The sequence below is a fragment of the Rattus norvegicus genome, chromosome X, assembly GCF_021556685.1.
Source record: "Rattus norvegicus strain SHRSP/BbbUtx chromosome X, alternate assembly SHRSP_T2T, whole genome shotgun sequence".
In the NCBI taxonomy this organism is placed as follows: domain Eukaryota; kingdom Metazoa; phylum Chordata; class Mammalia; order Rodentia; family Muridae; genus Rattus; species Rattus norvegicus.
Window position 1 is genome coordinate 55,535,060 of NC_141554.1, and position 26,132 is coordinate 55,561,191.

General features: G+C 34.9%; 1 protein-coding gene across 8 annotated transcripts in view; it reads left to right on the top strand.

The window, feature by feature from the left end:
• Dmd (dystrophin) overlaps nucleotides 1-26,132 on the top strand; it is a 2,349,574-nt gene that overhangs the window by 548,830 nt on the left and 1,774,612 nt on the right. For all 8 annotated transcript variants that reach the window (XM_087599109.1, NM_001370876.1, XM_087599108.1 and 5 more), the window contains 3 exon segments: nucleotides 867-944; nucleotides 16,960-17,052; nucleotides 23,036-23,208. In XM_087599109.1, the coding sequence (XP_087455235.1) occupies nucleotides 867-944; nucleotides 16,960-17,052; nucleotides 23,036-23,208 (344 nt within the window).

Consider the following 26,132-nt stretch of genomic DNA (forward strand, 5'->3'; position numbering starts at 1 on the left):
GTTATTAGCCATGTCTGACATTTATGGCTTATTTCCTCCCTCTTCTGAGAATATCCCTGGGACTTGGGGGAAGGAGTATATTACGTATGCTCCATTGAGTGCTAAATGCTTTACAAACTCTCATGCTCTACCTTTTGACCATTTTGCTTTCTGTTTGTTTGTTTGTTTGCTTGCTTGCTTGCTTGCTTGCTTGTTTGGAAAGAGGTCTGTGTTATTGACCATATAGCATTAAAATAATTAATATATTTGACAATTATATACCTTATTATATTTTATTTGACAATATCAAATGCATTTGATATTTCTATCTCCTGTCCCCTCCTTGTTAAATTACATTTTTTTCTACTAGCTCCCTCTACTCTTATGCCTTTTTTGTGACCAACTGATTTAAATTAGGGTTGCTAGTATGAGCATGCATGATTAGCTTGATATTGATACTGAATGGAAATTGGGCAACCCAGGACACTCACATCTCCTTCAAACTTTTCTTAAAATGTATAGAAATAAACTTTCTTTTCTGTCTTCCTGGTTACTCACCTTATGCATTTTGCTAATGTTTTCCATTATTGATGGTTTTATAATAATGCACACTGGGCTAAAAAATGAAGGAGCAATCATCTCAAATAATATTGTAAAAGAAAAAAATGATTTCTTTCCCAGGAGGTATATTCTTTATTCTAAAGATGTACTATGTCAAAGACAATTAGCCCAAAGCCTGAAGACTTTTAAATAAATGCTGCACAGTCTGTGTTCACTTACATGTAAAATATTCAAACTGAAAAGTGAAATTTAAACATTCTTGATTTTTCAGGTAGAATTTTTGTATCTTTATTTTCTAGTAAACACCATTTCTCTCCTTTTTTTAGCCAAAAGAAAAAGGATCTACAAGAGTTCATGCCCTGAATAATGTCAACAAGGCACTGCAGGTCTTACAGAAAAATAATGTAAGTGGTGACCTGAACTGAATCTGCACACCATGAAACAGCGTGCTTAATGTTTGCGTAAGGGCTTCAGCCCCAATGTAGAAAAGGCTTATTAATCTCTCTTGTAAATCACAGAAGTTCTTATTCAGAGTTCATGTGCTACTTCCTTTGTGTGTTCTTGCAGCTAATGTAATTCTGGAAGCCAATGTATACAGCCATAGAGGACAGAGAAAGGTTAGACCTGTACTGGGTAAGGCTGTTGTATTATTTCTAGATGCAAGGTGAAGTAATTATTTTTAATAGATAAACTGAGTCAGTCATACAGCAATGTTCTGTACAACAAAGAGATGTTTGCTTTCTTAGTACTAGCCCCTGTGTTCAATCCTAATGATAATGAACTTTGTGAGATCCAAGCTCACAGTCACTAAGCCTACATCAAACATGTATGTTCAACAGAAAAACAACTACCATTTTAGCTCAGGGGGAAGAATTATTTAGTTTAGTATGCCTGGATGAAAATATATATGATGTATTAGGTAAAGAATCATAGAAAAAATGAGTTATCAAAGTGCACGAAGACATCTGGTCTCCTTTGAGGAAGGCTAAGCTTGCCGGTTGTGGTGGCGCACGCCGGTAGGATTTGCTGAAGGAGGCAGAGGCAGGAGGATCACGAGGAAAGCTAAGCTTACACTATTCATTGTGGCCTTGGAGGGAGACACTTTTCCTTTTATATTAACTCCTACAACCTTTCTAATAGACAACTACATTTACAAGGTACTATTAATAGCTTTCTAATTACAACACATCTCTCTGTAAAAGTTAATTTTAAAAGCATTGATCACATACTCCTAAAATAACTGCAATATATAGTAGATTTGTAATAAAGTATACTCCCACATATGTTTCTCAGCTTATCTGGTCCTAACAAAAACATGCAAAATGGAACAGTAAAGTAATTATTTGAAATTATGAATGTGGTGTCATTGTCACATTTATCATGATGAGGTTATTTTATAGAAACATTACAAATTTGATTGCTTTCCAGTTGTAAATTTTCAGATTTTCTATTAGCATAAAATGGTCTAATGGAAACTTGTAAAGATCCCTATCATCTAGTCAATGAGCAATAACAAAAAGATATACAGTTATTAATAAAAGACACAGAAATGCTGGAAAGGCTATGTACACATTTATATGGGAGATGTTACCATATATATATGTTGTACTGTGTATGTTTGTGTGTATGTGTGTGTGTGTGTTTGCATGTGGTATATATACATATATACATATGCATTATATATAATTATATATATGTAGTATCTATGTAGTGTATATAATTTAGTTGCAGTAATCAAATGGGTAATGATGACCCAAATAGGAGGACTGGAAAGATTTCCTGGTTAAAGAATCATAAAAGCTGAGAACTAAAGGAAATGATACCTTGAATTAACCATAAGAAGGGTCCAGGTATAATAATAAAAATACCTTGAGGTAGAGAAATATTTGGAATGAGGATTCAGTAGTTAGAGAGGACAATATTCAAAATCAAGTAAAGATAGAGGGACGTAGTAAGGTAGAGGTATTAAGTATTCAAACCAGTCAACTGTGGCTAGGGTTTTGATTATGGTCAAAATAACACGATAAAGATTACAACTAACAACATTATAGTATATTAGGTAAAAATAGAAGTTCTTTCAAAATCCAATGTTATAAGAATGAATTATAATGAAAGGTATTGGAAGAATGTTTAAAAGACACTTTTACTAAAGAAAATTAAAATCAATAGAAAGGATAGTATTATAGAAATAATCTAAATCTATAAAGAAGTTTAATTGTAATAGTTTTAAAGTATTAAATCAATCATTTTAATAGTTACATGTTCAATGGTAAAATATATGAATAATTTAAATACATTGGAGGTATACTTATTTCTTGTCTCTTGATGCTCCAAAGCATAGAAGACAGTTATAAAAAATAGTGCTCACTTTGTATAAATTCTCCCTATAAAGCTGAGTTTACAAGAAACGACAGTTTAACAACTTTATTTAATTTGCGCCAGAACAACTCAATTCCTTACTACAGGCATTAAGAAAATCAATCTTTGTCATTTATCAAGAATGTTATTTTTTCATGCTGTAGAATGGCTAGAGTTCAATAGATATACCTGATGCTATTCATAAGGAAAAAAGAAATAATACAACGTTTAATCTCTAGTCCATTAGGATAACTATCAGCATAATGATCATAAAAGTTTACATTACCTTGTGAAGCAAAATACAGTATTGACTGTCCTACTATGAAACAGAGGATCAAAAACAAAGCAAAGTTAGACTACAACTGATGATAATCAGTAGTGGGCATCACCAAAGGACGTAACCATGAACAGTGAGGCACTGAGTGGCTAGATGATTTATTAATGATTACAACCTCCAAATCAAAAGAGAAATCTGCTAACTTATGAAGCTTAGTTTTGGGTAGACCACCACAAGGTAGATGCTCAAAATAAGATACAATATCAAAAAATGTATTTAAATACTCACAAAGAATAACCTGGTGAGCTGTGTCTTCTCTAACCAACTCTCTGATATCTTTCTAGTGCCATTTTTTAAATCAATGCCACCATAAATGTGTGTGTTTGGCATGTGGGGGGGCAGTTAAAATCAAAGATAATGTAACCATCTCAAACAAAGAAAGAGTAAAGAAGTTAGGCGGGTGCTGGAGCAAGTGGAGCAGCATGCACAGTGCAACTTCCTACATGTTCTTCCTTCCTCTGTTATTCTGGATGAGGTGTGTTTTGATAACCTGTATCCTAATGCTATCCATTTCTTTACCTTGCTGGGGAAATAAGGAAATAATTCACTTTTGAGACAATGTTATTTCATGTGCTCACAGGAAGAAGAGGTGGTTTATGGTTACTTTATCGAGCAGGTAACAGCATATACCACCCAGTGAGGCAGAAAAAGTTAGGTAGACAGAGTCATTTTTAAATTTCAAGTTAAATAAGTTCTTCAGTTCCTTTTCATTTCTATACTCCTTCTTTTTAAAATAATTACTTTTGAGAATTTCATAGACAAATGCTGTATTTTCATTACTTTTCCTTCCTTTATCCTCTTCTAGTTCTTCCTGTGCCCCCTATTCTGTCTCAAATCCATCTGCTCTTGCTTTTAATGATTTTTAAACACATGCACACATTCACACTAACACGCACACACACACAGAGGGAGACGGAGAGAGAGGGAGAGGAAAGGAGAGGGAGAGGGAGGGGGAAATGGCGGGGAAGGGAGAGAGAGGGAGAGGGAGACAGAAAGACACACACAATCACACACACACACAGAGATACACATACAGAGATTGGCAGGGGACAAAGAAAGGGAGGGGAGAGGGAGAGAAAGGAGGAAGAGGGTGAGGGAGGAAGGAGGAGGGAGGAAGAAGGAGGAAGAGAGAGGGTGTCTTAGTCATAGTTTCTATTCTTGCACAAACATCCTAACTATGAAGCAGGTTGAGGAGGAAAGGATTTATTCAGCTTACATTTCAGTCAGGACTGAAATTCAAGTAGGTCAAGAAGTAGGAGCAAATGCAAAGGTCAAGAAGGGATATTTTCTTACTGGCATGCTTCCCCTGACTTGCTCAGCTTGCTTTCTTATAGAACCCAAGACTACCAGCCCAGGAATAACACCACCCACAATGGGCCCTTCTACCCTTGATCCCTTATAGCTGGATCTTATGGGCCATTTCCTCAAGGGAGGCTCCTTTCTCTGTGATAATTTCAGCTTGAGTCAAGTTGACACACAAAACCAGCCAGTACAGAGAGTGAGAGGGATATGGAATAACATATCAAGGAGCTTGTCCTTTAAGAAGACTGATTTTTCCCTTTCTCAGTAGCCATTAATTCCCTAGCTTTTCATCTAGGGGTAAGGCATTGTGAAGTATCATGCACTGACATTAGTATGCTAAGTGACGGTACCATTTTCAGTTCTTATTTACAAATTATAACTTGGAATAACCACAGACAGTAGGTATTGTAGAAAGTGTGGTTATCGAGAAAGAGCTCTAGAGATGGGAATAGTAAAACATGTGCGTTTTGAAAGGGGAAATGGGAAGAAGCAGGGAATCTTTAATTGGTGTTGAGGAGGAACAGAAACTCATATCTATTATTATATCCCCATTTAAATTCTGTTCCTATCTTGGCTTTGTAGAACACACACCATATTTGATTTCTCTATGGCAGTTGTCTCAGCATGCCATTATTCCTGTTATCATTAATTAATTTAGAAAAAACCACTGATTGTGAAGAAATCACTTCTAAGCACAGTGATATGACCATTACAATATTTGCTAAAAGCAAAGCTAATTTGTAATAAAATTGGCTGTAGTACTGAAAAGCACACAAAAGACAATGTAGACGCGTATAAAATAGGATGACATTAAGCTGTGATTTTGTTTGTTTTACCACCTATTCTAGATTTTTACAAAGTTATCTTAAGCCTCAATTTCTTTGTGGCTTTTTGAAGGCATACAGAGTAAATTTTAAATCTGTCATTTCTAAATCCTATTTTGTGTGTGTGTGTGTGTGTGTGTGTGTGTGTGTGTGTTTGTGTGTGTACAGCTCCTATTAGGAGGCAGTTAAAATTCAGTTCTATAATATTTTCAGCTTTTTCTCTCAAATGAGAAGAATGCATAGTTCAAAATTTTCTAGGGATAGCGAATGTCTAAGTGGGTTAAAGGCTTTTTGCACATGAATGAGCGACTCATTTTTGATTGTCAATGCCCACACAAAATCTGGGCATATAGGCAGAGGCCTGTAACTGCAGCACTGTGCATACAACCACAATGGCTGTCTTATAGCTCTATCATGTCCTATAGACAGTGTTCCTCGATAACATCCAACCATTCTTACATTGTTTCAGCGCCTTTCTCACCATATTCCATGAGCCTCAAAGGGGGCAATATTTAGGGCTGAACTCAAAAATCTTAGCACTTTGGTCAGTTGTGATTCTCTGCATGTACTACCATAAATTGGAAAAAAAATAAAGAAGCCTCTCCAAGAAATAGTGAGAGCAGTGCAAGTCTTTGGGTACAAACATACACATTTGGGAGGTAGGTTGACAATATGACCATTTACCAAAACAAATCTGTGGGAAACAAAACAAAACAAAACAAAACAAAACAAAAACCTCACTGGCTGGGGCCTAACACAGACTCAGTAGTACCATGGATGCATTTCCTCTTTCAGGTTAAGTGTCCAATCCAATCAGAAAGTACTTCATTATCCCATAACAGTGATGTCGCCTTTCATCCATTGGGCAAAACTTACCTGGAGATTTCATATTGTAGCATGGAAAGTTCATAGCTGTATAAGACCATTGAAACCTTTTCTCCCCCAGGTGGCTGCATAGCAGCTTTTGGCACTATGCAAGCATGATATCTCTACGTTCCACAATAAAAGTGTGTGATGTGTTTAGCAACAGACTCATATCATCAAGTTCTTATGGGATATCAAGCAAAGTTTTAATACCTTGTAGTGTTTTGGGGGCCTTTGGGCATTGCCAACCAACAACTTTTAGGAAAATATCCCACACCTTCCTGACATAGTGTTCTAGCTTAATAGCCCATAGCTTCTGGAACCCGCAATCTCTTTCCATGCAAAATTCCTCCATTCACATTTTTAAGGTTATGTTTAGTCGTATTATAATGTGGTATGTTTCCATGTGACTTCTTTATAATTCTTAGTTTGAGTTAAGGCCTCTGTACTGATTTCCCCATTCCCCATTAGACCTTTGTCACCCCAGTATTCTTTACCTCTCCTTTCATTTCACATATGTTCTACTCTCTCATTCTTTTATAAGGTCTCTCCTCATTACACATTCCCATATTCCTGGTCTCTAAAGACTGACATTCCAAATATGATTTAGTATTAGATGTGACAGGTTGAAAATATCACAACTGTCCCATGAACCCTTCTAATCAATTGGCTATCACAAGCTGGTAAATTTGTGTCAGTTAAGTTCAGATCTAGGCAACCACAAAGAAAATGAATTCAGCTCTGTGTTATTAAGCTACAAATCCGAATGCTGTATTTTAAACTTAGGTGAAAATCATTTCAGATGCCAGTTATATTCAAGTCTTCAGTTAATCAAGTGAAAATTATCACTAAATTATATTGAGTGGTTGTCAAATGTTAGCATATGATCAGAGATAAAAAGAATTTGAAATGGATTTTATATATACTTTACATGTTCAAAAGGATTAAGTACCATATATATTTTGAAGAATATATGAACAGTTATTTCTCACTGAATATATACCACTTTTATATATCAACTTTAAAATCTATAATTGAAATAGAAGTCCAAAATTTAATGATAATTTGTTATAAAGATATTCTCTTACTAAATATTCAAACCTCTTAAAAGCCTCTTTCAAAGAATTGTTCGTTAGAGATACTGATTCAACAGGCTTCTCCAGAAGAAACCAGTCCTTTTAGCCCTTTGAACTTACCAACTTTGGGTGTTTTCCAAATGCTTTGATGATTTGGATCCACAATATTATCTGTGAAATTGGCTAATATTTCTTCCAAAATATTCTTTTGTAGAAATAGAACAGTGCACAGCAAACATATATCTAATTTAAAATTCATATTTGAATGCAAGGTTGTCTTGGTTTGGGATTTACTGCTGCAATGAAAGATTGTGAAGGGAAACATTTAACTGAGACTGCTTTGCAGTTTATGAGGTTCATCTCAATATCATGGCAGGAAGAATGGTGGTGTGCAGTCAGATGTAGGGCTGGAGGAGCTCAGATTTCTACAGCTTGATCTTTATGCAACAGAAGGAGACTGTGTGCCACCCTGGATGTAGCTTGAGAATAGGAGACCTCAAAGTCTGCCCCCACAGTGATACACTTCCTTCAATAAGGCCACATCTCCTATTAGGGCCATTCTGACATAGGAGAAGGAGAAAACTGTTACACATTGTGCTCTTATATATATATATATATATATATATATATATATATATATATATATGTGTGTGTGTGTGTGTGTGTGTGTGTGTGTGTGTGTGTGTGTGTGTGTGTGTGTGCTTTGTCTGAGGCATGTATGCCCTCTATGCAGGCACTGCATGTACAAAATAAATTAAAAAGGAGATGATAAATTTTTAAGAAATAACAAGATATATCAGGAAATGAGGGTTTGGTAGGCCAGGTGTATAATCACAATATCTTCCCCGTGTGTGTGTGTGTGTGTGTGTGTGTGTGTGTGTGTGTGTGTGTATTCAACATTGAATTATAAAACTTTCAATGTATGCATGTCTCAGTGAAAGAAAATAATGTTGATTAATATCCCCTAAGTCTTGAAAATTATGGAGTATAAATCTTATTCTGACTTTTTTCCTAGAGAAATCACATACTATAGGCAGTGAAGCCACTATGAATATTCTGTAGTTGCAAATTTTAAAAGTAATATATTGTATTTAGAAAGATTAGATGAATCCTTGAGACAATTCTCTCAACAATGGACAGATATGTTTAACTACATGGAAACATTTTAGAAAAAAAGCACTGAGGAGGTTTATAAAGGAAACCTGACTCATCTAGTATGTTGTAAGGGATTTCTTGGGATATTTACTAATTATCAGATACAACTATGTAGATATTAAAGCTACAAATCAATGTTGTAAGTATATTTCTTAAAAGTAGCTAGTAGCATAGACATTTATCTAATAAAGTCCAATACATGGTAGGTCACAAAGTTTTAGTTATTAAGAATGTCAAGATTCTGAATGACATTTAATATTATCATTTAAAACCTGTTAATTTTGGTGTACTTAGTTGATGATAAGTTTTAATTTGGGATAATTTTGGGTTAGTCCCATTCAAATAGCAAGATGCAAAAGTGACACGATAACTTCTTTCCTCTCCCTCATTTATATTTTATATTCATATTTCATACCAAAAACTAAGGAACAAAAGTATCCTCCTGGGAATAAATGTCAGATGCAGAAAAGATCTGGGAAAACCACATGTCTTTAAAACCAACTGTGTCAAAGTTTGTTTATTTTCTGTTGACTGAATGGTATGGATTAGTTGTCATTAGAGTCTGTAGTTATGAAACATCCATGTCAGTGCCTGCCTCAAAGGACATTTATTTTTAAACTGATAGCTCCCTTATTGAATGAACTGTAACTTTGACATCCAAGTTAAAACTTTAAAAGAGGTAAAAATATAAATATGGAAAGTTTCTTCAACTCCCTTCCTTTGCAAAGAATGAAAATGCATCGAAGAATGCATTAGTGTATTATTTCACAGAATTTTTTCTCTTGTATCACACACACTCACACACACTCACACACACACACACACACACACACACACACACACACACACAGAGACAGAGAGAGGGGGGGCATATATGAATATATCCCAATATTTATTATAAAATGTGATTCAATTTAAAATTTTTGTCTTTATTTTTGATTTGCCCTAAATTGTATTATTCATTATTCAACCTGATTTTTTCAAAACTGATTCTTTTATCATACAATATATCTCAACCACAGTTTCTTCTCTCTCCCTCTACTCCTGCTTTCCTCCTACCAACTACCCTCTTCTCTAGATTTATTCCCTCTCAGTTTCCTCTTCATAAAAGAGCAGGTCTGCCAGACAGAACAAAACAAGATTGAATGAGACTAGGTGAAAGTTCTAGTATCAAGGTTTCACAATGCAATCCAATCAGAGGAAAATAGTCTTAAGAGCAGGCAAAACAGAGATACACCCACTCACACTGTTATGAGTCCCACAAGAAAACCAAGCTAACAGCCATTACATCTACTCAGAGGAACTGGTGCAGACTGATGCAAGCCCCAGGCTTGCTGCTTCAGTCTCTGAATTCCTGTGAGTCCTACTTATTTCATTTACTGGGTCATGTTCTCTTGGTGTTCTTAATCCTTCTCACTCTTACAGTATTTCCTCTTCCTCTTCTGAGTGGTTCCCTGATCTCTGAGGGGAGATCTCCCAATAAGATTCCTTCTCCAGCAAAATGTCTTTGCACCTGCCCCGATCAGCAGTCAGAGGAAGACTCTCTGATGACCACTGGATAAAACATCAATTTCCAAGTATAGAGGAGTATCATTAGGGATAAGTGATCATTTCATTGATTTCTAATTTTTTTGTTTGTTTTTTTGTTTTGTTATTTTTTTTTTAATTTTTTTTCTTTTTTCTTTTGGCCAGTCATGTATGGTTCAACCCTAGGTTTCTGTGACATCCAGTGTATACTTGCTGGCCATTCAGACAGTATAGGGCATATGCACACTTTCATGGGCTTTATGTTAAATCAAATATTGATTGGCCATTCCCATGCCACTTTTGCCTAGCACATCTTGCACATTATAAGTAGAGTGTTTTGTGGCTTAGATGATGCCTATGTTTCTCTTTCAGTAGCTTGCTGAGTATCTTCTCATGAGAAAAGGGCCTTGCTTTTTGTTTGTCCTAATATCAGACTGCTATGTTTAGGAATCTTGAAAGAACCTCCTGGTGAACAACTTATCCCGAATGTAACTCAGTCACACCACTGGATTCCTGGCATGGCTACAACAATGACCAATTCAGACGGTATCATTCATTATTAGAACTCTTCACTAGGGTTGCCCTTATAAGTTCCAAGAAGTTTCCACAGCAAAAGATTTCCACACAGTCCCCTAATGCCAACAAATTGGCAAATGTCTCTCTCTACAATTTCTTCCTCCATGATTTTTAAAACGTCCCCTATGTCATGTTCTAAAGACCAGTATAACTTTTTTTCCATTTAATTAATCATATTCTGCTATTCTCTCTGTAAAGAAAATTTTAAAAATATGTTAGCTTATTTAACTTAGGAATCTTCCCTGAAATTACTATCTTTAAAATTTGTTTAATACTTGTATCCATCTATTTATATATTTAATATCTATATCTATGGCTTTATCTATGAATTGTGAAAAGCAATGCATGCACAATGAAGGATACAATGCTACTAATACATTGTTTACCTTCTTACTCCATTGATTTGGAAATGCAAATATGGAGAGACATGTAAATATTAAATGTATATATTGGTACAAATATTATACTATAAATACTGTATGATAAAAACATTGGATTATAAAAATTAGAGAGAAGAAAGGGGATCTTCTCTAATTCCTTTCCTTATCTCCAGAAAGTAAACAAAGTAAATCTAATCCTCTTAAAAGTTCACTTGTTAGACCTTTTTTATGTATTTAATTAGCTTGTAAATTCTGATAGAGGAGAACTTTCTTATTGGTTCACATTTAAATAAATGTAGTTTTGCAGTTTAAGTGTTTTCCTAATACGTATAAGCTCTTGGGTGAGAGAAAGAGAGAGAGAGAGAGAGAGAGGGGGGGGGGAGGAAGGAAGGAGGAAGAGAGGAGAGGAAGGAGGAAAGGAGAAAAGGAGGGAGGGAGAGAGGGGAGAAGGGATCGGGAGGGGAGGGGAGGAGAGGGAGAGGGAGAGGAAGGAGGAGAGGGAGAGAAAGGAGGAGAGGGAGGGGGAATTTGAAAGAGAGCACAGAGACAGAATATGAATATGAATATATATATATCCATTAATTCTACCTGAATGACAGAGTTTTATTTATATCAATGCAAATACAAATACTAGTGATCTATTGTTTTTTAAACTTACAGTTGAATAGGACAGCTTCCAGACATAGAAGTGTAAAACTAAGTCAGAATCTAATACTTTGTGAATAAAGTAACAGAAAATAAGTCTATTGGCAAGAATTGAAATAAACTTTCTTCAAAAATTCAATGCATCTGTCTTAGTTAGGATTTTTATTCCTGTGATAAAACACCATGACCATAAACAACTTGGTGAAGAACAAATTTACTTCTGCTTACAACTCCCAGGTCATACTCCATTTCTAAGGAAAGTCTGGACAGAATACAAATAGGACAGGGAACTAGAGGCAAGAGATGATGCAGAAACTATAGCGGAGTGCTGTTGACAGGCTTTCCTTTTCTCTTCTGGATTGCCCAGCCTACTTTCTTATAGGTCTCAGGACCTACCACCAGCACAGGAATGGCACCACCCAGGGTGAACTGGAACCTCTCACATCAATAATCAATCAAGAAAATGCATCACATTACCCACAGGTCAATCTGGTGGGTGTATTTTCTTAACTGAAGTTCCCTCTTCAAAAATCACTCTAGCTTGTGTCAGGTTGATAAAAAAATATCTCGTACAACATCCTATTTAATTTTCACAGAAAACAAAATACACTTTGATAACTATTTATATTTTACAAGTTTCTTTTAGTATAAAACGTATGGAGCAGAAATTTTTGTGTCATTAAGGACCTTAATAGTGAATTTCTTACTATGTAGTACTTATGATAACACACACAATACACACATAAACACATATTAAATTGAATATCAACATTGCCTGGGATAATACTGAAGGTATCATGAAATCTGCATCCAGAGAGGATGATCACATTATTTTTTAAGATAAAATTAAATAAACACATATCTTATAAACTCTCAAGCAACTCTGAGAGAAAACCCTTTCTACCTTTTGTCTCTTGTGCCTCTTTCTTTTAATGCCTATGTTTTAACTCTATTTAAATGCTCTTCAATAAATAATGGAAGGTGAAGCTGCAATAAATATTACAATCAATATGGATTAATATTAAAATATAGAATATGTTTGATAAAGATGACTTTTTAAAATAGCTGCAGGAAAGAAAACCAACTTCTAATCTGAACAAAGGAAAATCGCCATGTAAAATGAAAAAAAAAATGAATGAGAAATTCAGGACTTGGAATGAAAAAGTATGCATAGCAAAGTTTACAGAAGAAATTAAGAAAATATCATAAGCAATTTTGTCTGAAAGAATAATTGTGAAAATTCTAGTAAATGAATGATTTCATAGTATGATGCAAATTACTCAAATTGAGCTAAGAGTAAGTAGAAAATTGAGTAAGCTAATTACTTCAGAAAGCACATAATAGTTTCTAAGAGATCCACCACTGAAAAATGTAGCAAGATTTTTCACAAATGAATTTGGATTGTTCCTATATTTTCAGCTATTTCAAACCATATAAAATGTAAAAGCTTATAAATCTTTTTGTAATGTTAAATTAATATTAATATCAACACCCAAAAACGTTAAATTAAGTTACAAGTTTGTATGAATCTCATGTTGGAACAAAATGCAAAAAGTATTGTACTGAAATAGGAAATTGTTTGTAATTGTATTTAGGAAATTGTAAACACTTAATAAAAATTAGCTTCTATTTACAAAGTGTTTATAGTTAATAAAGAACATAAAACCGTAAACAACATGAACAAAGCATATAAATACTAACCACAAAAGAGTATTATAGTCATCATTCTTAAACCACCAACCAATGAGTACACATGGAAGGACCCATGGCTCCAGCTGCATATGTAAGAGAGGATGGCATTGTCTGGCATCAGTGAGAGGGGAGGCCCTTGGTCTTATGAAGGTTCGATTCCCCAGCATAGGGGAATGCTAGGGTATTGGGGTAGAAGTGGTTAGGTGGATGAGGAAGCACCCTCATGGAGGTAGGGGAGGGAGGTGGAATGGGGATTTTTCAGAAGGGAAGCCAGGGAGGGGGAAATATTTGAAATGCAAATGAACAAAATAGCCAATAAAACATTAAAAATATATATTAAATCATGGAAACAAAAATTATCAAAATCACGTATTTTTACTTAAGGAACAAAAGAAAAAAACTTAAATCATAGAAACATCTGGTGTTGGTGAGGCAAGAACTCAATACTATGCATTGATTTTTTTTTGGACCAAGAACTTATGGCCAGACAGGCCTTAGGCCACAGGGGTGAATGAATTATGATCAGTCTGGTAAATGGGTATACTGTTCACCTGATTACTAATGATTTCTCATTATATCTATAGATTAAATCACCTCTAAACTTATATCAGAGAATCTTTGTTTGCAGTGCATGGCAATTAATATAGAGGCCCACACCTAGCCAAGGAGCAGAGATAAAAAGAGTGAGAATTCTACTGATGTCAGACAATGCTATCCTCTGCCACATATGCAGCTGGAGTCATGGATCCCTCCATGTACACTCTGGTTGGTGGTTTAGTCCCTGCGAGATCTGGAGGATCTGATTGGTTGATGTTGTTCTTCCTATGGGTTTGCAACTCTTTCAGTCCTTTCCCTAACTCCTCCATTGCAGTTCCATTACTCAGTCTGATGGTTAGCTGCTAGCATCCTCATCTGTATCAGTAAGGCTCTGGCAGAACCTCTCAGCAGATACCCAAATCTGGCTCCTGTCAACAAGTACTTCTTGGCATCAGCAATAGTGACTGGATTTGATGACTGCATATGGATGGATCTCCAGGAGGGACAGTCTCTGGATGGCCTTTCCTTCAGTCTCTGCTCCACTCTTTGTCCCTGTATTTCTTCCCATGAGTATTTTGTTCCCTCTTCTAAGAAGGACTGAAGCATCCACATGTTGGTCTTCCTTTTTCTTGAGCTTCATACGGTCTGTGAATTCTTTCTTGGATATTCTGAGTTTTGGGTTAATATCTACTTTTCAGTGAGTAAATACCGTGTGTGTTTTTCTGTGATTGGGTTACCTCACTCAGGATGATATTTTCTAGTTCCATCCATTTGCCTATGAATTTCATGTAGTCATTGTTTTTGATAGCTGAGTAATATTCCATTGTGTAGATGTACCACATTTTCTGTATCCATTCCTCTGTTGAAGGGCATCTGGGTTCTTTCCAGCTTCTGGCTATTATAAATAAGGCTGCTATGAACATAGTGGAGCATGTGTCTTTGTTATATGTTGGGGCATCTTTTGGGTCTATGCCAAGGAGTGGTATAGCTGGATCCTCAGGTAGTACTGTGTCCAATTTTCTGAGGAACGACCAGACTGATTTCCAGAGTGGTTTTACCAGTTTGCAATCCCACCAACAATGGAGGAGAGTTCTTATTTTTCACATCCTCACTGACATCATTTTATCTATATTCCTTATTTGTTTAAGCCCTGTAGATATTTATCCATGTAAAATTGTTTATGTACACTTCTATTTTCTGAAGGGCAACATGCAGACAGTAGGCAATCAGTTGGACATGAATAGAGATAGAGCCATAGCTGAGAGCTTACATATTATTAATGAGATGGAAGCAGAAATAGAGAGGGATGGGGAGAGAGATAGTGAGGGGAGAGGGAGGGGGTGAGAGAGCCTGGATTGAGCCTGAGCCTTCTGTGAGCTTTTACCTCTAGAGACACACCATCTCTAAGGAGGCCATACTTGCTCATCCCTCCTAGGATACTTGCAACCCACTAGGGTCCGAACATTCAAATGTATGACCTAATGGGGTTCCTTCCCATCTCAACCATCACAGTGATCATGAATTTTTTGGTCAGACTGGGAGAAAGTGAGAAGAAACAGGGATAGCCAAAATAGAATTATTAATTCATGATCAATTGGATAGGTCATTCAGACAATAGTACAAATGAAATGATGGAATGATATAAACAATACACAATGTAAATTTAGAATTTAGTTATTTATAGCGGATGTATGAAGAATAAAATATGCATATCAATGTAGTATAATAAAGTTAGACAATGTGCATATAACCCATACTTAAATCAAATTAAGTAAGATTCATAGGTACCATATATTTATGGTGAAAATTTTCAAAATCTATTATTCTACCATTTTGACCTGTTTACTGCATGACATTTTTTTAAATCACCCTACTATGCAAACTATATGTCAGTACTTGTTGCTATTTTTATAGTGTAAGTTACTGCCCACTGATAAGCCTTTGCCAGACCCTCTCTTCTTGCTTTCCATGTTCAACATAACCAGGTAATTGACATTGTGACATTCAACATCGATGAAATCAACTTTTGAAGATCTCACACAGGAGCTACATCACATAGCACTTGCAATTCTGTGCTTACTTAGTTTGGTATAATATAGCTTTATGCACGTCTATCTGTTTTATTGCAAATGAAGGAATGTTATGTTTTTTCTATGACATTGGGTATATGTACTACATTTTCTTCCTCCATTCATTAGATTATGGATACAAAGGCTGTTTTCATTTGAAATAACAATCAGAAGAACTCTGTCTTCTAAGAATATAGGATGACTTACATTTCCCGCAAGGTTCAGATTTGTATGCCTAATTACCTGCGTCTCATATTTAAGTTGATTCCAGTTAGTATGTTGGGAACATGACAAAGAAGTGATATAATGTATCTTGGTGTGTTTTGTGTTGCCATAACAAGATACCCATAGGAGGTTACTTGCCAAAAATGTTTTTAACACATAATTTTAGGACTTCAAAAATGTGTGTTTAATGTCGAAGATATGTTCAAATGGTGGCTCTGTGTATGTTCGTGGGTGTGGTAGAGTCAGGAAGTTGTAGAGAAAAAGAAGTTGGTTACATGACAAGAAATGAAGCAAAAATTAAAAACTGAGAAAATAGTAATTATATTATGGTAACTCATGATAACCAATCCAGCTTCTTGTTATCTATTCTTATAAATGAAAATATAATCCTTCTGAAATTGATTCTCACATTAAGTTTTCTAAAATAGATTTTAGGCAAATGAGTTCATACAAAGCCATAGTAGAATTTCTTTTATACTATAAAAAATGGTGAAACTTCTTTTATATTTATGTTTTTATATTGATTGAATACTAGGAAGTGTGTCTTAATTACAGATATATTTTGTGAGTTATTACTGGTTGTCCATTGTTTGGAGAGAACACTGATTGGACTCTTTAATGTCCTATATTCTTATGCTAATACTTTCATTTCCTAGTTCCTAGGTACTGGTTTAATATGGAAAATGAACTTAAAAATGCATTTAGTTTAAATTTTATATTATTTTTTGAAAATCTGTACTGTTGTTTGACTGCAAGAATAGGTAAATACAATGCTTTCACATATTGCTTCATTTACAATTAGTTATTTTCTATCCATTAATCAATTTTTTTCTCTTCTTACACAAAAATCAGGTTGATTTAGTAAATATAGGAAGCACTGACATAGTGGATGGAAATCATAAACTCACTCTTGGTTTGATCTGGAATATAATCCTCCACTGGCAGGTAAATATACTCTGTCATTGCCTTTTTGTGAAGCATGTTGCTAATCCTTTCTTTCATTTCAATCTTTGACCTGCAAAATAAACAGCAATATCATTAACTTAGCTAACCATCTTCATAGGACTGATTTTTAAATTTGCACGCTATATAATGTTAGCTATTAAGAATTAGTATTAATATTTTCTGGTGTATTTGTAGGAATATTGCTGCAATTCTCTCATTGTGTAAGTATGGCAATAAAAAGAAAGAAATCTCATCTATATCTAAAAGTTATAACAAAGTATGTGCATTTCATGATGTATAGAATTTTATAAGAAAATTACCTCTCCTTTAAAACACCAGTGTCAAAGAGTAATCTTTTATCAAACTTGTATATTCGAAATATACACCTATAACAATGAAATATTAGTAGGATGGAAATATTTATATGAGTATTCCAGCTACAGAGTTAGTCGGATTTTGAAATTACATTTTTTCTCAATCACAGAAGTAAAACAAATCAAAGATTCTGTCCTTCAGTAAAAACAGTACAAATATGTAAAATCATTGCAACACAAATTTAAATTTAAACAGACCTAGTTACTATCTTTTTAATTAATTAATTTTTAATTATCTTTAGTCATTTTTACAGTCCAACTGTTATCTCCCTCCCAGTCTGTCCACCTATACTTACTCATCCCATATTTCCAAGAGGATGTCCCACCCCCACAACCCACAGGCAACCTCAACCCACTGCACCCAACCCCACACCGCAGGCCTCCCCACACAGATGGGACTTCAAATTTCTCGAGGGTTAGGTGCATCTTCTCTCACTGAGGCCAGATAAGGTAGTCCTCTGCTGTATATATGCCAGGGGCCTCGTTACAGCTAAGGTATGCTGCCTGGTTGGTGTCTCAGTGTCTGAGAGATCTCAGGGGTCCAGGTTAGTTGAGAATGTTGGTCTTCCTATGGGGTCATCCTCCTGCTTCATTCAACCAGAGGGGTCCTAGACGTCATTCCATTGGTTGGGTATAAGGCTCCAAGGCCTAATACCATTAATGATGCCATGATGTGCTTACAGACAGGAGCTGCCCTCCAAGAGGTCCAACAGGAAGCTGAATGAGACAGACGTAGATACTTACCTATTTACTATCTTAACGACATTAGATATAATGCCATACCTTTTCGGGCCATAGTCCTTTTTATCAAATGAAAAATGAGTGCACATGTCGATATTTTTTATCAGGATTAAATGAGAAAATAGCTTTTGTTAAAATAGGGTACAATACCATTTTTACTACAGGAACATCATATCACTGATAAGGATTGCTTTATGTGTTCAAATACTTTGCAAATTTGAAGACATATGAGATATGCCTCTCTCTCTCTCTCTCTCTCTCTCTCTCTCTCTTTCTCTTTTCACAAGGGGCCAATTTTAGCACTTTTATGCTACCTTGAAGAGAAATGTGTGTGCCTTTAAAATCAGTCTAAGTTACTATTCCAGTCTTAGAGGACCATGAAAACATTTCTGAGTATATATTTGCCATTTTTGGATATGTCTTTCCAATGCGATCTTTTAGTAATCATTTTTCTCTGTGTAACTTCTTTCTTTATTATAATATTGGTGTGCCTCCCTATTGCCACTATTATTTTACTTCCTTGAGTTGACTTTTAGTTAGTATGGTAATATTACCTGGTATTACTTGTGGAGGGACCAGTGGTGTACCTACTCAACTTAGCTTCCATAATAATAATCCCATTGACCTGATATATTTTTGTTTTACACGAGTTCAAGCATAGAGAGAAGAGAGGGCAAATGTGCTAACATGAATCAAAGCCATAGTGTTTCCAGCCATTTTCATACAGCAGTGGTAACAATCAAAGCAGTGATATGGCAACATACCCTGCCTGTCACCAGTGACTTAATTATACTACTCACTACTTTCCAAAGTATCTTAAAGGAAGAATAGTTTTGTACAACCAATTGTTTGTAGAGCTAACGCTGAAACACTGTAAAAATGAAATAAGGCACGCAGGACCACAACTGACATCAGGAGTGCTTGGTGGAATGGCTGCAATCATTGCTGTATTTCTAGTGATCTAGTAACAGACTGTGGAATGACCCAGTTTGTATTGCAGACACCAGTTCTGACAAAGCAAGGAGGACAAAGCAAGCATCCACAGATCTCCACAAGACTTTTACAATTGTGTTTGTCATTGAATTTATCTTTCCTATGCTGCCATCCATTCTTATCTCTTCTAGTTCCTTTGCAACTCATTTTCCACTTACAAGGTTTATTGTTAGCACTAGCATTTCTGATCCTTCATTTTGTTTTAAGTATCAGTGCTTATTTGTGTGTGTGGGGTATTGATATCATGGGGAGAAGATTTTTTTTTGAGCAGAGGTTTTTTATATCCAGAAATAAATGTCCTTATTTGCTTTCTTCTAATCTAAGACATTCTTATAGAGGGCTACTTTCCACTTGTGTACTTAAATTATTTTTATGGCGCTCTCTCTCTCTCTCTCTCTCTCTCTCTCTCTCTCTCTCTCTCCCTCTTTCCCTTCCTCTCCCCCCTCTCTCTTAGCTTACTGATACCCTTTTATTAAAACTATTTAATTCAAAAGGAATCATTTCGCTCAATACTCATCATTACTCCTTTAGCAGCTTTTCTTCCTACTATCAGATTAAGGTCAACATTTTAGGGATGTCAACTCAGCCTTAGGAACACCTAGAGAGAAAACTAAAGATTCTTAACACTAGTATGGTATCAACTGAGGTTCCGTCCTCTAATGGAAAATTCTCAATTTTTGGTAGGATTCACATGAAAATCATTATTTCTTTATTATTTTTCATTTGCACAACATCCCCTTACCAGAGAATGCCATGCATATTTTGGGCTGCTGAAAGTCCTGTCAAACTACATAAGCCATTTCTTTCACTGTGCCTCAGCAGAAAAGGAAGTGTTTTTCCATTTCTGCATTGCCTGACTACCAGTGCATTCTGGGAATTTGCTTTTGAGGGCAAATCTATGCTGACCACATGTTTATTATGTGTTGCTTTGGAGACTGAAATCCAGAGAAGGACAGAGGAAGAAAGCACAAGGGCTACAGACTCACAGTGACAGAGAATCTAAGAGGCCTTATTTAACACCAAGGTGAACCTGGTGCAACAGTGACCCAATTGAGGTTCAAATACCTAGTAGTTTGTAGTGTTTCTTTTCATCAGCCATGAGATATGTGTGACTTTAGAAAATCTGTGACCTTTGGTGACAGAGCTCTGAAATTCAGATAGTTTCAGAAGAGACTAATAGCTGGACTCTTTCTGATAACAGCTAATAACAAACCCTTCCTTATAGAGGAGTCTTTGCTGGTACAGCTGTATGTAAATTATAAAATTATTTGCCTAGTTAGCTAACTACATCATTTCTCCCTGACCTATTTTTCACTGTTAAAGCTGAGACTCAGGATCTTGCACACACTAAAAATATTTCCAAACAATCAGCTACACTCCTAGCCTTTCATGGTCATAATTATATTCAAATTAATAAATATACACATATTTGTCTCATATTTGATAATTTCTCTCATTGCCACTGTAAACCTTGAAGACAAGACATTTTCTGCTTTCTGGTTCACCTGTCTAGCCATCTCAATGATTTCCTGACAATAATTTTAATGTAGGAAAGGGAGAAACAGTGATTTATATATTACCCTTTCTTTTTTTCTCAGCAACATTTTGCTCAAGTAGAAGCAGTGCCAATGAGGCTGAAGCTGATAAGCTGAATTAGACACATAATGATGCTTAAAGCATTTTGGATTAAATACTGTGTTGTCCTTAAACATTATGTACATAGAGGGCAGTCTGGTCAAGCATTTCACAAATGAATCCAATTCATTATTGGAGGGCTGCCTGATCAGAGAAAATCCATCATCACCAATATAACATTATTCATTGATTTCAACCCCACTTTAGCAAGTAAAGCAATTCTTCCCATGGCTATAACTGTAGGTTGTGCAAGTGATAATTTTAGAATATACTATAAAATATCATATGCTGTATATAACTATTTGACCTATTTATTCACAGAGTAACTGGGTAGATAAATCAAGTCAGAAAAGGATTACAAATTTGGACAATCTATCCCTAAGAAAGGGAATGGGCTATCAACATATTGTACAATACATATGCACAGATTTCATATCTGTACACTATCACCATATCAACAAATATCATCTCTAAGTGTATAAGTGTTTAAAAATCAGATTTAGTATTATATTCCACAATTTGCATTCAACCAACAATTTATAAAATGCTGACTAATATGAGATGTTAAAATATGTATTTACTGAAAAATCGTTTGTTATTCTTTTTATTAAGAATAAAAGTATCTGAAACAAAACTTCATATTTATAATATACATTGATGCATGATGATATAATATATACCAACACATCAAATTTTTGGATACATGTACCTTATATTTTCCCTAAAGAAAGCATGTAGATAAACATTAATCACATTTACTTGCATATTGCTTCAAGTATCTCATAATATTAGCTTTTAAAGAAACAGAGTAGTTATTTAATAGATTCCGTAGGAAAAAAGTATCTGAAATGAAATATCAATGCATTCCTGAAATTTATAAAAATGTTTAGAATGTACATTTATATCAGATTACTCAGAGGAGTGAAATTTTGAAACTCAATAACTTGTACCTACTCAAACCTGGGAGTAATTGTGCTGAAAGAACTTAATGACAGAAAACCTAAGACTCATATTTATAGAAGTTAGGTATATGTAATCATTTTTACACATTGTTAACTTGACTTTTAAAATTTTAGGCAAGCAAACATTTTATGTATGTGTAATTAAACACCATGACCAAAGTAACTTGGAGATCAAATGATTTATTTGGCTTACATTGCTATGTTACTGGTCATCATCAAAGGAAGTAAGGACAGGAACTCAAAAAGGACAGGAATCTGGAGGCAGGGAGTAATGAGGAGGTTATGAAGGGGTATTGCTTCCTGGCTTGTTCACCATGGCTTGCTCATCTTGCTTTCCTTTAGAACCCTAGACCACTAGCTCAGGGTTGGGCTCCCCATAATGGTCTGGGCCAATTCAAATCAGTCACTAAGTTAGAAACCTGCCTTTGAGGCTTTTACCTACAGATGCATCTTATGGAGACATTTCTGCATTGAGATTGTCTCCACTCAGATGACTTTGCTTGTGTCAAATTGACATAAAATTAGCTAGCATAGTTAAAAAACGAATTGTGCATTCGTCTACGTTATCAAATGAGTCTGTGTTATATTAATTTTACTGTATTTTGGATTACTGTGGTGGCAATTTTGTGCAGATAAAAAATCTACTGTTTAAAAGGTTAAGAAATTTGCTGAATTTCATAAAGCAAGTTAATAGCAAAGGGACAAAAATGTGCTTCGTAAACAAACATTTCTTCAAAAATTTTAATTTAACTAGAATTACATTATTTTTTCTTCACTTTGCTCATTCCAGCCCCCTATTCCCAAACTGATAACTTAGATTTTTATCATAATTACTGATACATGTGTGTGCATGGACACATAAACATGAACAAATAAAACCCACTGAAGAAATTTTTATTATAAACATTTTCTTACTAAGCCTGCTTTTCCTATTTGTAAACATTGATATTTTAACATTGGTATTTTAACATATTATTCAGTAAGAATAAGTCTAATATTTTGTGCCCTCTCATTTTTGGCTTATTGGAATGTAGAAAAAAATGAAAGTCTCAAAATAGTAGTTTAGTACAGTCAATTCTCAAAAAGTAGTTTAGTCTAGGGATGATTCCTAACCAATTAGAGTCAATTCTGAGTCCATAAAATATATTGCTTCTAATCACTTATTGGCCCCAATATTCCCTCCATTTTTCCCTGAAATCTAAGCACATTCTTATTAAAATATGGAGAATACTTGTTTTGGGAATTCGTTTTCTTACTAAAGTATTTTTTACCATTTAGGTAAAAAATGTGATGAAAACTATCATGGCTGGATTGCAGCAAACCAACAGTGAAAAGATCCTTCTGAGCTGGGTTCGAGAGTCAACACGTAATTATCCACAGGTTAATGTCCTCAACTTCACCTCCAGCTGGTCTGATGGGTTGGCTTTGAATGCTCTCATCCATAGTCACAGGTACATTTATTTTGAGATTTAAATTTTTAATCATTCATTTAGACACCGATGATATATTTTTGATGATATATTTTATTGTACTGTGGACACTCTATTAGGCAACATGGTGCTAACAATACCAATCTAAGTATTCATCGAAATAGACTACACATGCTTTTAAGTATTTGCTTGTTTATTTGAGACAGGGTCTCTCTAGGTAGGGTAGACTTAAAATTTACAGTTCTCTCGCCTCAGTCTTCAGAGTAATGGGGTTACATGTTTTAAACACCATAATCACGGTTTTTCTAATTTTTAAGTTATACCTGGCTCTGATTGAAGGAGGAATAGAAATGGCCCCATTTTATACTGAGACTTCTAACAGCCAGATAATTTCATAACTTTGCTTGTAAGGATTAGTTTTAATAGAAAAATTTAACAATTTGGGCCTAGACTATAGAGCTAAAGGTTGTTCAAAATTTTATCTAAGTAGTTTTAGTAAGATCACCATCCTCAGATAAATAATATACAATAAGACATATGTCATATGAAACAGAAGCTTACATAGCAAACATTACAATGTCTTGGAATTTTTTAAATCAAGATTAAAACAGTCCACAAACATTTTAGAAACCATGAGAAAAGGAAGGTTATAGTGTGTTCTATAACTCAGTTTTCAGAGCATCAAAGAAATAGTTGCTGTACAAAAGCACAGCCATTTCTGGGAATCAAGGAATAGCTTATCTCTGGACATCCATAGAAAGAACAGTGCATGATACTGAACTGAACAGCTTTTACTATACATCAGACAAGGTTTTAGTTCATATGATGCTGAAATAATTGTTTACTTTTCTTAGATAATGTTGTTTAATAAATTAATTTATAATAGCTTAACTGAAATCAAAACCTTGTGTGAAAGATGCATATGTATTTAAAATTATATATAAAATATATTATACAAATACATTTATATGTATAATCTAATCACCACTGTGCATATGACATATCAAGTCATATTTCTTCCAGAAAACATCTGCTTTAATCTTTTTATTAACTATGTCTCTTTTCAGCCAAATGTATTGTCTAATTTTATTTTTATAAATGCCACTGGACTTAATCTTCCTTGAATCTCAAGGCAGGGGTTATCATTTTTCACTTACATTTATCTTTTCACTTTTCCCTTCTCTTTTTACCAAGTGTACTATTTCTTTATACCACTCTTGCCTCCAGAGATGCTCAGAATGTAAATTTTCCTTGTGGGAAGGCTAACCTGAAGGGCAAACTCAAAGTAAGCATCTTTGTCAAGTGTCATGCTTCAGCTGGGCTTAATTAGCCCCAGCCAGACTGGGTTTCCAGGTGAGCACCTTAGCAAACTTGATTATAGAAAGAAGGCTGACTGGCCCCAGTCTGTGCACTTAACAAAGTAAACACACTGGTTCTCATAAGTACAACAAAAGAAAAAATTCTCATCTTTGGTACAATGAAGTAAGAAAGGATAGAGCTATTGATTCTGCCTCACAAGTTTGTGCTCATTTATGCAGCCACATGCTTCACATGAAGGACTTGAACAAATATTGATCTTGTTCTTGATGTACACATTTGCAGATAATCAAAAATATTGAGGATGAGGTTATGTGCTCCTTCTTGGTTCTATAATATTTTCTTTACATGTGGGACAGTTCACTCCTGGAAGCATGTTCACGCACCATAGTTGCTTATTATCATTGTTATGATTTCTGAATATATTTGTAAGTAATACAGGGAAACATCTAGATTGTCCTCTCCTTGACACGGACTTTCTCTGCCACAGGGCATCTGCATTTAGGTATTCTTCCTCATGGTACTAAATGAGCCATCAATAACTGTGTGTTTATACATTGCATGTTTAGTTTTCAAGATGTTCCTCACAGTTGCTTAATGCAGTTTCATGAATCATCTGTCTCTTTGTCTCTGACAGATGTTAATACTGTTTATCTAAAGAAAAAATCATTGTTGGACTTTCTGTTCTAAGGCAATTGTCATTGCCACTCTGAGGAATGTCATTCAGTGCCCTGGTTTCAATAATTGAGTGACTAAGCTATATAGAACAAAGGAATGTGCTTAATATAGAGCACAGAAACCTTCGAAATTAAAAAAAAGGTTTGTGTAAAAACAAAATGTCCACTATGGCAAAGTTGAAAGGAGGCCAGGTTCCAATTTTATAGAAAACATTTGATAACTGTTAAGAAATGTGCATGAAATTAGAACATTAAATTGTAATACCTTTAAATCTGCAATTAAGATTTCATGCTAATTTCTTTTTTCTGCCATAGGATGTGATGTAAGAAAAAGTTATAAATTATGTTTCTGATTTCTCCTTTTGGGGTGAATTTATTGTAGAATAAAATGAGGTACACATGAAGGTAAAAATGGGCAGTACTCAAACAGGCAATTTGTGGAGGTAAAGAATTTCATGGCCTGAGAATCAACAATGGTCAGTGAGATCACTTTATAGGGCAAATTTTAGAGGAGTAAGAATCAAAATTGGCCAAAATGAAAATTATGCCAACCTATATTTATGAGGTAAGCATTATACTCTTTCGTAAAATTTCTAGAATAGATAGTTTTTCTTCTGAAGTACATCATCTTGCTAAAGCTATTGGCAGAGCCATCTGAATTGATTCTTCCTAAAGGAAAGGCAAAGACTTATCTTTCTTGTATATCAGAAAGGCCAAACAAGATAATGGGATTTTAATCTTCTTGGCAGTATAGAAAGTCATTTCCCAACCAAGGGCAAAGGTAGATTCAGATCCAAATTCAATTCATTAACCAAAGCCATGAGATCTCAGTTTCTGCATTCATATGCTTCTGATTATGAGGGATGGTCCATTCTTACTAATATTTAAGCCTGTTAATATATATCTCATTACCCGATAGTCACCCCCAAGAAGTGAAATCCTAAATACACT